This window comes from Rhagoletis pomonella, unplaced genomic scaffold (genome assembly GCF_013731165.1).
Source record: "Rhagoletis pomonella isolate Grant_MI unplaced genomic scaffold, Rhpom_1.0 Rhpom_scaffold_00007, whole genome shotgun sequence".
Taxonomy (NCBI): Eukaryota; Metazoa; Arthropoda; class Insecta; order Diptera; family Tephritidae; genus Rhagoletis; species Rhagoletis pomonella.
This window is the reverse complement of record NW_023458561.1, coordinates 42,670,560-42,684,138: the sequence shown is the minus strand read 5'-3', so window position 1 is coordinate 42,684,138 and position 13,579 is coordinate 42,670,560. Positions and strand designations below refer to the sequence as shown.

The following is a 13,579-nucleotide window of genomic DNA, read 5'->3' as shown; positions in this document are numbered from 1 at the left end:
CTTTGGTGTTAAATGCAGGAACTGTAAAATGTAAACAATTAATTATAAATGTCGACGAACTATCGATTGCAATAATAATTAACCCAAAATAGTCTGTTGCGGGTGCCAAATACAGGAATTACGTAAAGTGAAAATTGAAAAATTAATTATAAATCTTTGGCTAACGAACAAACGTTTAAAATGGACGAACATTAAGGAACAATCGACGAACTATCGATTGCAATACCAAAATCTTAATATTTATACTAATTAGGTGCTAACGTCGGTTTGGTTGTAAATGTGCAAAACAGGTTTTACTTCTACCTTTTTAAAAATTATATTCAAATTAAATAAAAACAAGTAAGAAAGTCTAAGTTCGGGCGGAGCCGAACATTAAATACCCGGCGCAAGTTTTCCACCTTTCCGAAAGCTACCGCTACATGATAAGCCGGGGTGTATACATTTTAAGTAAATTAGCGTCCTTAAATTTGAAATATTGAAATTTAAAGCATATCTGAAATTTACCGTTATATGAAAAGCGGCCTCAATTTTAGTCCGATTTCAACAATTTTCAACGGTTTGCTTTTATGTGGCAAGCACAATAACCATACCGAGCTTGGTACAAATTGCTAGAACGGTTAGCGAGATACATATATGTGATCACAAGTGGGCGGTGCTACGCCCATTTTCCAAAGTTTTGTCATAAACGTATTTCTTGGTAAAGAATTGTTGCAATCATCAATTTTGAATAAATTAGCTTCAATATTTACTGATTTATCGAAGATTTTGTATTTCTCGAAATTACCGTTATATGGGATGTGGGCGTGGTTATTGTCCGATTTTAGTTGGTATGCTGTACCAGGACCAACAACTGTGCCAAGTTTGGAAGAAATTGGTGTAGCGGTTACCAAGATATACACATGTAACCATAAGTGGGCGTGGCTACGCCCATTTGCCAAAATTTTGTAATATTCTTATTTTTCGTCTAAAACTCATTGCAAATATCAATTTTGAGTGAATTATCTTCAGTAGTTACTAAAATATTGCAGTTTTCGTTTTTCTGAAAATTACCGTTATATGAGAGGTAGGCGTGGTTATTGTCCGATTTTTTAAATTTTCAGCCATTTAGTATGCTGTACTAAGGCCAACAACTGTGCCAAGTTTGGAAGAAATTGGTGCAGCGGTTACCAAGATATACACATGTAACCATAAGTGGGCGTGGCTACGCCCATTTTCCAAAAATGTATAATATTCATGTTTTCCGTCTGAAACTCATTGTAAGTATCAAGTTTTGAGTGAATTATCTTCAGTAGTTACTAAAATATCGCAGTTTTCGTATTTCTTAAAATTACCGTTATATGGGAGGTAGGCGTGGTTATTATCCGATTTCGCTCATTTTCAATACCATCCGTCCCACGCCCAAAAGAAGTTCACGTACTAAGTTTCGTTAAGATATCTCAATTTTTACTCGAGTTATCGTGTGCACAGACGGACGGACGGACGGACGGACGGACGGACGGACGGACAGACAGTCACCGCTTAATCGATTTCTCTTTTCATTCTGATCATTTATGTATACATTTGTCTATATCTATCTCGATTCGTTTTGCCTGTTACAAACAACCGTTATGTGAACAAAGTTATAATACCCTTGTGCACAAGTGCGCTCGGGTATAAAAAAAAGTTGTAAAATATGGTAATCAATCGAACTAGCTTTGAAAATGTTTTATTTCACATTTCGCAACCATGTTGTTAATTCTGAATTTCAATGAATTAAATTTTTTTTTTTAAATAATCGGATCCTTAAATTCCAAAGTCCTTTCAAAAAAATTCTGCCGTTAGAGAGAAAAAATTAAAAGCGAAGTTTTACTATACTCAGCCCCTATTCTTGTAAACATATTTATTTTTCCGTTTGATTTGAATATTGTTCGGTTTTTCTTTACACGGTGTTATATGCACATTAAGGTGGTGCAAAAATACATGCGGGGGAAATAATTTTAAAATTTTTCTAAATTAAAAAAATAACTGTATTTTTTTGTAAAAAAATTTTATTCAGGTCTGCATCAAAGCCCATGAAGCTTTCTGTGTATTTTATATGGGGAATTTTTTTGTTTTTTTAGAATTGGTCTAAAATTATTCCATTTTCGGTCGGAAAACTATACTTCTCTTTAGAAGACTTCCAATAACAATACCCAATCGTTTATTCAACCATTTTTTAGTATTAAAAATTTGTTATGGGTCACCCAAAAACCTAAAAAAATGTTATGGGGGAACCAATAAAAAATAGCTAGTACTAAAAAATGGTAAATAAATGTTTGGGTATTATTACTGCAAATCTTCTAAAGCGAAGATCGAAAAACATTGTTCTCAAGAATTCTATATCATTTCTACGAAAAAGTGTGTTATACATGGAAAACTTCATGGGCTTTGAGGCAGTTCTAAATATAATATTTGAACAAAAAAAATGCTAGGATTCTTGTTTACCATTTCGAAAAAATCATATGGGGTAAGAGCTTAACATTTTAAAAATTTTTTTTGGATCGCCCTAATGTATACACTATATATGCCATTAGAAAACGATTGTTAAACTTTTTTTTCAAAAGGGAATGAACCAGTTATTTTCTTTCGAAACTTTAATAATTTAACCATTCACTCATTTCCTTCCAAAGATTTTTCACTGTGTCACGTTGGATTCAAAAATCACCAAAATTCATTGAAATTTCGGCTCTTTATTTGATTGCCTGTGTACTTGGTCTAAGGTGCCAATTGATACAGTAAATTTTTCGCACTAATTGTAATTATGTTTACCACAAATATCAGTTCGCCTTCAAGTACACCGTGTGTATATATATTTTTAAGTTATTTGCATAAATACAATATAAACGAACGATTTGTTGCCACATTCAGATGCCGAATGCCAGTGCGCATCCAAAAGTGACCAGTGCGGCGCATCAAAATTAAAGTAATAGCAAAAATTTTGTTTGTTTTTGTGAAGTGATTTTTGAGGTTCGAGCTGTTGAATCTGCAATAAAGTGTGACTACGTTATATAAGCTTAACAAACAAGAAGGCGAAGAAAAGCGAGAAATTATGAAGAAAACAACAGTTGCGCATGCGCCTATAATTTTGGCCATATTCGCCATAATTACTCTTTACGCGACTCCAAACAGCGCGCAACCGATACAAAATGAGCCAGCTGAAGTGCCGGATGCCAGTGCGGCTAGGGTTGATGGTGGATCCGGGGACGACAGCGCTGCTGAAGTGCCTGCCGCGGCAACGCCTGCAGAATATCTGGCTGTGAGTCCACAATGGTTTGGCGATGATGAGTGGGCAGCCGAGCAGGAACATGTTAGACCAGTGCGTCACGTTGGTTTTGGTGGATTTGGCGATGGCTTTGTAGGTGGTTTTGCTGGCGGTGCAGTGGCCTCGCCCGTTTACTCGGTGCCCTTGGTACAAACCGTGCCTGTGATCACTACTGTGCCTGTGGTTTCCACCATTACGACCTATCCCTCATATGGATATGGTGGCTATGGATATGGTGGCTATCCGACAGTTGGTTTTGGTGGCGTAGGTTTTGGTAAATTCCATTCCAGTTTTTCGGCTAAAGGATTTGGGCTTGGTGGTGGTTTTATTGGATAAATATATGTATGTATTTCGTTTGGCGTTTTGTTTCGGAAAGTTTTCGATATAAACAAAATTATAATTTTTTTGGTTATAACTTAAAATGAGTTATTTGTGAGTTGTTTAAATAACAAAAATAAATGATATAACAAAGAGCAAACACACAACATGGCCTAAGTACTTTTTTCCACTCATAGTGGGTGTGTGTACATTCGCACGTACATACATAGGTAAATGTGAGAAGACCAAAAACTGAGAGAAAGACTCTTGTCAAATAAACAATAATTTAAATAAAAGGTAAACAATTTTAGGCATACTTAAAACGACGATTAGTGTAAATATTCAAAACAAATATTCCGGACAGACACGCCAGCTTAGTGTTTGGCCAAGTTTCTCCTCCAATTCGAAGTTAACGCAACAAACAGAGGGAGCTACAGTTTTACGCTTTACAAAAAAAAAAAATGTTTATATATAAAATAAAATTAAGGAATTACAAAATTAAAAAATACACAGTGCAACACTCAAAATGTGGTGGTCAAAATGGATGAAAGTTCTGTATAAAAGAAATATTTAAAAAATTTTTTTTCTTGAACAATTTTTCGCATACAAATTTTTTGAAAAAAAAAAATTTTAGTTTTTGAAAATATGCCATCTCAAAAGAAATAAAAATAAAAAAATCACAATGGTAGCTCTGAGTATTGCGCAATATTAAGTTATAGTATTATGGGGTGCATTCTACAATAATTTGAGTTATGATTTTTTTACACCGAAGTTGAGTAAAATGAGTACATTACGAATTTAAAATTTTTTTTAGAATTTTTTCGAGTATGCAGTTTTGTTACCCATTAAATTTTGGTGGAAGTTTTAAGCGATTGACAAACTGGCGTTAGCATGTTTGATATGAAATGATATGGCACAACACCTTGTTTGTATTGACATGATATAGCAATGCATGAAATTTTTGAAAACGACATTTTTACAGTAAATTTTGAATTTTGCAGTACTTTAGTTTATATGTATATACTTACATATACATATGTACATCGTATAAAAATAATAACACGGTAAAGAAATGAAAATAATGCTGCTATGTGAAGAATTTCTTGCAAATTTTTTTCATAATTTTTCGTATAGAAATTTTTTTAAGAGTTCGTGTCAACCACTTGACATAATTTTATTTGAATATTCGTAAAAAATCGTTACAGAAATGAGATACTTCTAAAGATTTCGTTAAGATTTTGGGAACTTTGATTTGCGGGGTATATGAACATAATTCGATATTTATATGTATGAGCATATTCGTATTTGTATATACCCAGCTAGCACAATTGTCAGACATTTTCTGATATCAGACATGTGGGACAAATGTCCGATTAAAAAGTTGACTATTTAGACAAGTCTTACAGATTTCGTATAGATTTCTGGGAAGATCACATTATCAAAAAAAAAAAAAAAATAAGCGCTCCTATTAAAATATAGTTACACAATTTATAATAAATTGAGTTCAATTGAATACGAAATAAATAAGCTTTAAGTGAATTTAATCAGATCCTATTTGGAAATTTCTTCCGAAATATGTTAGATATCCTTCAAACTCGAAAGCAAATAAGCCAGAATTTCCCATGATTATTTGGTCACACATCTGTTATGTTTTCCCCCGACGTGTCGGTTAGACTTCCTGTCAAGCTCTCCATACTCTTCTCTGCCCAATATAGGCCAGAAATCATAAAGATTTCTGACTTTTATGCCGACGAATCTGACGGGTATCTAACAGATATCTGGCAATTTTGCTTGCTGGGTAACTACATATTTACGGGTATACCAGTAGTTTCCAATCGCTCGTATGTTTTGGATTCTCCAATTCCAAATAATTTATTTTATTTTTTTCAAACTGTTTAACGGCCTTTGTACCCAAGCGTCAACAGGTATTTCAACTGGTAATCGATGACTTTGCATTCGCTGAAGCTGTAAACAAAAATGTAGTAGTTGAAAAAGCTTTAATTAATCGGAAGTAAAGTAGTAAATGTGAACTTGTACCGTGCGGCAAATTGTCACTAATGCAAGTAAATTTTTGAACAAATAATTAGGTTTTAAGGCGAAAAAATGTACATAACAGTGATGTGCTGTTCCGGGTATTTAAAGAACCGGTTCTGCCGAGTGCGATTCCAAGGAGACCAGGGAATTTGGACCGGTTACGATTCCAAAAAAAAATCAATTCCTTTTTATATTTTTGTTATAAAGTAAAATAAATAAATTAATATATATGCATATTGAATTTATTCCTTTGTTGATATCTGTGTAACAAAAATTTTATAATAATAAAATACATGAAATTAAATTTAAGTTAGCGTTTTGTACTCTAAGGTTTCATTTAAAACAAAAGTAATGTTTCCATTTAAAAACTTGATTTATTCTACGTTGTCGGCGTTTTGAAAGCCTGTTTTTTTAATAATTTTTTCGGTTACTCTAAGATAATTTTCTAAATCTTAAGGTCCTTTTGCAATCGCGTCCCGATTCCGGTAGAACTGTTTTTTACAATAATCGGTCCGGTTATTTAAAAGTCGTGGTTCTTTAGTTCGAGTCCCGCAGTTCTGTGCATCACTAGTGTGTGAACTCTTAAATATACTTTAAAATTTGGTTTTACCGCCACAATTCCAATTGAGCGAGCATTCAACGTTGGCCGATATTATAATTCTCAACCCTTTTCGGAAATCTACTCTAATTGTACATTTAAAATTTGGTAGCTTCGGCTGTCTACATACAAAAAACTAAAAAATAATTAATACTTTTTAAAACAAATCACATACAATAAGATGAACTGATTTGAAGCTTCGGTATAAATTACAAAGTCCAAAATTCTTACTAAATTTTTCCCACTTAAATTTACAAACAGCCAATTTTCACAAATTCGAGTCTAATGATTCAACTATGCGTTCCATATATATATACGCATATGTAATGTGTCTGACCCACTGTGCTCTATCTGAATTTCAGGTGATTTCCCTACAAATTATTATTTTTTAATTCAATTTATTTCAAATGAATTCGTAAATACAAAAGTGCGCACTCAGACGGCCCAAAAACTAACAAATCAACCGAAATGAATGAAGGCATAAAAAATTCAATGTCAATATGAGAGTACATGAACTTCGAGAACAAAGCCTCCACATCCAGTTTATGATTTTTATTTATTAAACATTTGCGCCACTATAAATTGAATTGCGACACACGCGACGGCTCAGTTTGTTTGAAATATCTAAAGCATTAAATCTTCAAAATGCGGTTAAAAAGTGTTTGTTTTCTATTTGGTTTATTTGGTCTGCTATTCTCGGCGGTCGGCGCTTTCACAGAGGAACCACTAGAAACGGGCAGTGTCACCACAGAGCCAGCAATAAATGTAACAAATCCACCTGCGGAGGCATCGAAGAATATTGAGGAAGCACAGCCTAGCGAACAGCTAGTGAAGGTGATCGTTGAGTCGCAGGGACACGAGAATACTGGCGAACGAAAAGTGCGCCAATTCGGATTTGGTTTTCCGCCACCGCCACCGCCACCTCCACCATTTTATGGTGGCGGCTATGGTGGTGGTTTTGGTGGTGGATTTGGAGGCGGCTTTGGTGGTGGCTTTCAACGTACACGCGTGGTAACACGTACACGTGTAGTAAATCGTGTGCGAGGCGGTGGTTTCTATGGCGGCGGCGGCGGCGGATATTTTGGTTGAGTATATTTTTGGGTGACATTTAATTCATTGTGATATTATTAAGTGTGATTAAATTATGTACAAAAAAAAAAAAAAAACATAACAAAAAAACCAAGATGAATTGTTTTACTAAGGAAATGCTAAGGAGCTAAATATGCTTTGGAAAGCGTTAATAAAGAACGGTATATGTGGTACTACATACGTCCTTGTTATTCTGTTTAGTGAATTGTTGTGAGATATATGTATTAATAACAAAAATGTTTGGTTTTAGTTCTGCTATAAAAACTAAAAACAAAATGCCAAGAAAGGATTTTTTGTCCAGGTAGTTGTGTAATAAAGCTTTACTTTTTCAAAAAGAGACGCCATCTGCAAAAAATTTAGTTCAATTTATTCAAAAATTTTAATGAATTTTTTCAATATTGTTATCAATCTAAATGGTTTTGAAAGCAATTTATTTATTAACTACATGCAGGAGAGTTGCCAACTGTTTAAAAAATCAAATTCAACTTACTTTGGTATTTGAGATATGCATCATAATGCAGGTGTCAGACGAAACAGGTTTAAAATGGCTTAGTTTAAAAAGAACTAAAGGAGAGTTGCTACATGTTTTAAAAATAGAATTTGATTAAATTAATTTAATTTAATTATAATCAAAATTTGAAATTTTAAAATATGGGTGTCAAACGAAAGAGTGTTAAGAAATCTTTCATTCGAATATTTAGTATGTTTTTGAAGTGTTTGCAGAAGCGTTGCCAGCTGTTAAAAAATTAATTTAAGTTATATAATAATTAAATAAATTTAATTAATTATTATAGGATGGTTATCAATCGAAATAAGTTTGAAGAGGCTTTATTTCGGAACTCCGTTTGAGAGAGTTGCCACATGTTAAATAAAAATTAAATTTAACTTCTAATAAGTTAACCCTCTACTTCATACGAAGCCAAATGTGGCAATTTTTTTCGTGGTCATTCTGAAGTTTTCCGTGTTTTTTTTGGGACTTTACTTTAGTATGCCGTGTTAAATGGAACCATAAATATTTAGTACTTTTGTACACAACTATTGTTAAGTAAAAGTAACTAAATAATTTTCTACTCAGTATTTAGTTCTGTGAAAATAAGTAAATACAATTACTTAAAGTATGTACTACACTTAAAGTTCCTTAGTATTACCGACTATATACATAGTAATATCCAAAATAATTAAATACATAGCTCTTAATTATTTACTACAATATAAATGCCTATAATTTGTAATTAGTAGCTAGCTTTCCATCGGGTTTTTTTTTTTTTGTTATCGATCGGCTTTAGTTTTGTAATCTTGTTTTTCCGAATATCGCATAAACCGATAGAGAACCGTTTCTTTTTTTTTTAAATTGCAATTTTTCGAATAGCTCTAAAACCGGTTTAGGAAAAACACAAATAATCGAACACCCTAGTGCTACCACTTAGTACGACCGAAAAAGTTTCTGACATGAAAAATCTTCTTCATATTTTGTGATACCATAAAGGTACACACCAAAGAGTGGAGCAGAAGTTTGTCCCAACAGAAATGTGTATATTTAATCACTTTTTATTTAATCCATCGAATTACTTCAGAGGAGAAAGTCACTTAATAAAGCATTCAGATTATTTACTCATTAAAATATCTAGATACTAAGTAGACAATTTACATTCCATTAACAATGTAATAAACCTGTATATATTTATTTTCATTTTCTAAGTAGATAATTAAAATTTTTAAAGTCATTAAGGGCCGTTTTCACTGTTGTGCGCTAATTCACATGTATCAGTTAACCTTCCACTTTTGCATTGAATACTTGCCTATTCGTTGTGAAAACGACACTAAGTCACATTTTTGATAGCAGTTAAGTATAAATAAAAGAGCCCTTTAACGAATTGTGGCAGTATTGACTAGTCAAAGACTTTGTCGAATATTGGAAGGAAGCATGAGCAAAGAGTTGTGTTTGTTGTTGTTGATATTATGTAACGCTTTTATGCTGAGCCGCACCGAAAATGACAGTAAAGGGAAATCTTTTTATGATGAGGAACAAGCGGCAGCATGGGACGGAAAAGAAAACAACAGCAGCAATTTGTGGGATGAAGAACGTAAGTAGTAGTACGAAAATGTATAAAAGTACATACATTACAACAAAGAAATTCGTTAAAGTTATAAAATGAGTTAATTAAAAATATTTCGATTTCGAATTACGTTTCATAGTTACATATATAATATATATTCTACTTTGCAAAAAGCTGTAGACAATAAGTTATATTTATTGGCTCTCGTTTTCAATTAGGTAAAATTGCTAGCAACTTACGTACCAGAATCCGAAATACAGTTAACCGTTTTTCAACTAGGACTCCTAATCTAAATTTTCCACTCTTCGATCAAAATACCTCAATCGGTTTAGTGAATCGGCCTATAAGGCGTTGGCGGCTACGATTGAAGAATCGCAGGGAGAATGCTAATAAAATGAATGAAGATAATAGCATCGTTGAAATGCAGCCAGAAAAGGTGGATCAAGCATTTGAGCCATTGAAAATAATGCCTACAGGCCTAGAGATGGTTGGTACTGCCGAGGACGTGGTAAACGAAGTTATAGAAAATACAAATTTGATTATGGAAAATAAAACAAACATAGGCGATTTGGCTTAGTAATAAATATTACAAGTATAGATAAGCATATTCACTTGTTTAAGTTATAATTTTAATAACAAAAGAAAACGTTATAAAATTGGAAATAAATCACTCACGTTAGTAAGCATGAATTTTATAATAAAACTTTTGACTTTTATTACTTTCAGTGAATAAGTCAGACCACGGTGGTGGTGAGGGTATTCTTCAAGCTAGCGAAACCCACATAATGCTGGAAGGAGTACAAATGTCTCCTTAGGTTTTACAAGAAATAAATAAGAAAAGTTGAGAAAATATCATTGCAAAGCTCTGTGACAATATAGATACTCATTTTCCCGAGGAAATGGGACCGGCCGCAATAATCATTATTTTAAGTAGAAAAGGTGTACTTATCTAAATAAGTAGGACCTTCATTTGAATCTGGTGGAAGAAGACCGAAATAAATTCTACTCAGTCCAAGCTCAGTAAACTACATACAAACAACGACTAGCCAGCGTAGGTATCACTAGTGTAGTGGAAACACAATACCCACCGCGGCTATCAATCGTTTTCTAGACTTCTACACGCTTTAATAAAAAAACAACAATACTTACTTAGGATTCAATGGGAAGCATGAGAAGCTTATATATTAGGGTGATTGACTCGGTTTTTCTGGATATCTACAGGCGGTTTTTTGAAACCTTGATTTTTCGAATATCAATTAATTCACATCTTGACCACTCAGTAAAAGTTTTTAGTTTTTCGAAGCTTTCAAGGCTTTTTCCAGTTTATGAGAAACCCTTGAATAGAGAAATCTACACTTTTACTTCAGCTCCAAAGAATTACACTCGGAGGAATGTTGAATGTTGCTGGGACCAGAAATAGAACCATGGATCTCTCGAATAGCAATAGGCACATCTAAACACTCGACTATGGCGGCAATATAAAAAGTTGAAATAAGACCAAACGTGAATTTCTAACTTACTTTTATTTGTTTTATTTTTGATCTAAAAAACTTTGAAATTATTTTACTTAGCTCTAAATAAAAGCCATCTTTAACGTTAATAGTTTTATTGTAGTTTTTGGTCATGACTTTATAACAATATAAGAATTTTCACTGTATGAAAACTATGTAAAATAAAACCGTTTTTTCCGATTTTTTTTAGTTTCGAAATACTTAACCGTTTTTTTTTTTCAAATTAAAATTTTTCGAATAACTCCAATTATAAACCCATTCAATTTCAGTTTTATAGAAAAAGATGAACATGTACACCCAAATTTAAGATATTTTTGCCAGCAGAACTAATTGGGATAATAGTCCCCAAAAATCGTTTAAGTACATTTTCATAAGTGGCTTTGTGTGGTTTATAACAATGCAATATAACTTACCTCCCTGTTATTTGCATTATCATACATCTTTAGAACTTTGAACTCTATTCCAGAACAAGCGTCGTTCTGCTCGGTTAAGTATTCTTCGAAACGATTCTTAGCAATTTTTTCAGTTAAACCAAGTATCTTTTAAATACAATTTTTCTCTTTTGTTTTCGGGCAGCGTATTAATTTCCAATTTGTTGCACTTGTTCACAAGCGTCTTTATTTTTGCATTTCACTATTATTTCCCCACTATTTATATATTTCGCTTTTATTATAAGGGCACCTGTAGGCTACTTTTTTAGAGCTTCTTTTTTTTCTTTGGCTTTTTTTGCCGTGGGCTTCGTAAACAACTAGCATAACAAACTTTTTCCGCTCAGTTAAAATATCTAAGACAATTTTTGCCATTTAAGTTTGCGATTTTTATTCTTCAAAATAAAAAAACTTCAAAAAAGTTTTTAAAGAAATTATATTCTACCAAAAATCGACAATTTAATTGTTTCACTATGTCTTTATGATCCTAAAATACAAATACATTTTTAATTGTATCGCTTATCTAGTTACAGCGCCAATCAAAAATAAGGTTTATCGCGCTTTCAGAGCGCAGGACACAGTTTCAATGCCTTGCCCGAGCAACCTTTAAAAAAAATCTTACCCTCAGCGGTTGATCCTCCGTCGACATTAGCGACGACTGCCACAAAAACCACTTGCCGTTCGAAGGCGAGAAGTCGACGTAAAATTGTACGGGGAGAAGCTCATCCAAGTATGCACTTAAAAAAAAGTGTCAGCGCCAAATATTTTGTTCAACGACTTTGCTAAAGTTTACCTTACTTTATTATTTTAGTTTTCTTTTACAAAAATTTATTAACTAATTATGTTTAATATAAAATTTGGTATTCACTGGGCACTTAAATACATATGTATGTATGTACAAACATACATACATGTATACATTTGGAGGTATTTGAACTTTAAAAAACTATAATATTCCTGTCTATTTCTCTTCGTATGATTAGTTTTATTGTTGTTGATCTACCAAAGCTTGCCGAAGAAAGGTTTGTAGCCACCACCAAATCCGCCGCCGAACCCTTTCAAACTACCAAGACCATCAAATCCGCCAAGTCCTCCGAAGCCCTTAAGTCCCCCAAGTCCACCGAATCCACCGAATCCGCCACCAAATTTGCCTAAAAGCAAACCTAAGCCACGTGTTGAACGCGCCGCATCATCCATTGTTGTCGCATCCACTTTCGATTGATCGGCGTTCTCAATATCCAAAAGACTAACTGGCGCTACGCCTGCTACTTCTACAACAGGCACTTCCACTATCGCCACAGGAACGGCGTATGTCTGGCATATAAAAAATACCACTAGCAGCGCACAAATTATTATTGATTTCATAATGAATTTGTTGATTTATATATTTTTTTTTATTATATAATAATTCTTCTGTGATTCCGGACTGCTGTTCCAGTGTACAGCTCGTTTGTGTCCGTAAGTGAAGACCCTTGATCACTGACGTCGAATGTAGTTTTATTGCTCGGAAAGTGCGCGATGCTCTTTTATATGGCGCTAGTTACTTCTTACTGATATATCAATTTCTTACAAAATGCTTTCCTAGATCATTTTCCACCTACAATTGCTGCGTCAGCAAACGCACCACTACTAGCATAAATAAATATGTTTTGCTGCGCCTATTTGCATACATATAAGAGAAGCAGTGCTCGCATCAATTATATTCACAAAAGATACAGCTGCGACTACGGATCGATACACCACGTGCGCAACCGCCAAACTTAAGCGATAATAGCCAAATTAAATATTTGAAGATTCGCAGGGCGAAAAAAAAATTGTATAAAATCACAAGAAAAACCCGAAGATTTACCCAGCAAAAAATCTGGTATAGCTTCTTGTGGTAATCTGTTTACCTAAAAAACGAATGCGGAATGGAAAAAAAAAATTGGCAGGCGCTTCCATTTTCACTTCATGCGCTTTAACATGGGCATGTCATTGCCGGTAATGGCTTGCAAATGGGAAGGGAAGGACAGTTTTGACCTTCAGAAACACGTTGCCACTTAAAGCCATTCGAGATTTTGTGCTGGGAACGTATTCTGGAAAGTATTATTTTCGAATGTCTTTCGCTTCTTTAACCCATTACTGGTAAGGCAAAGTCCTCTGCAAGCCATTACCGCCGATGACATGCCTATGTTAAAGTAATGCCTGCTAGAAGCGAAAGGGGAAGCGCTTACCAACTTTACTTTCGATTAAGCATTCACTTCTGAGGTAATTGGGTTTTTTTT

At 33.8% G+C, this 13,579-nt stretch overlaps 1 protein-coding gene across 1 annotated transcript; it reads right to left on the bottom strand.

Annotated features, from left to right (window-relative positions):
* Nucleotides 1-12,314: 12,314 nt before the first annotated feature.
* Nucleotides 12,315-12,680, bottom strand: LOC118743836 (co-chaperone protein p23-1-like). Its single transcript, XM_036476601.1, has one exon. The coding sequence runs from the start codon at nt 12,678-12,680 to the stop codon at nt 12,315-12,317; it is 366 nt and encodes a 121-aa protein (XP_036332494.1).
* Between the last annotated feature and the right edge of the window lie 899 nt (nt 12,681-13,579).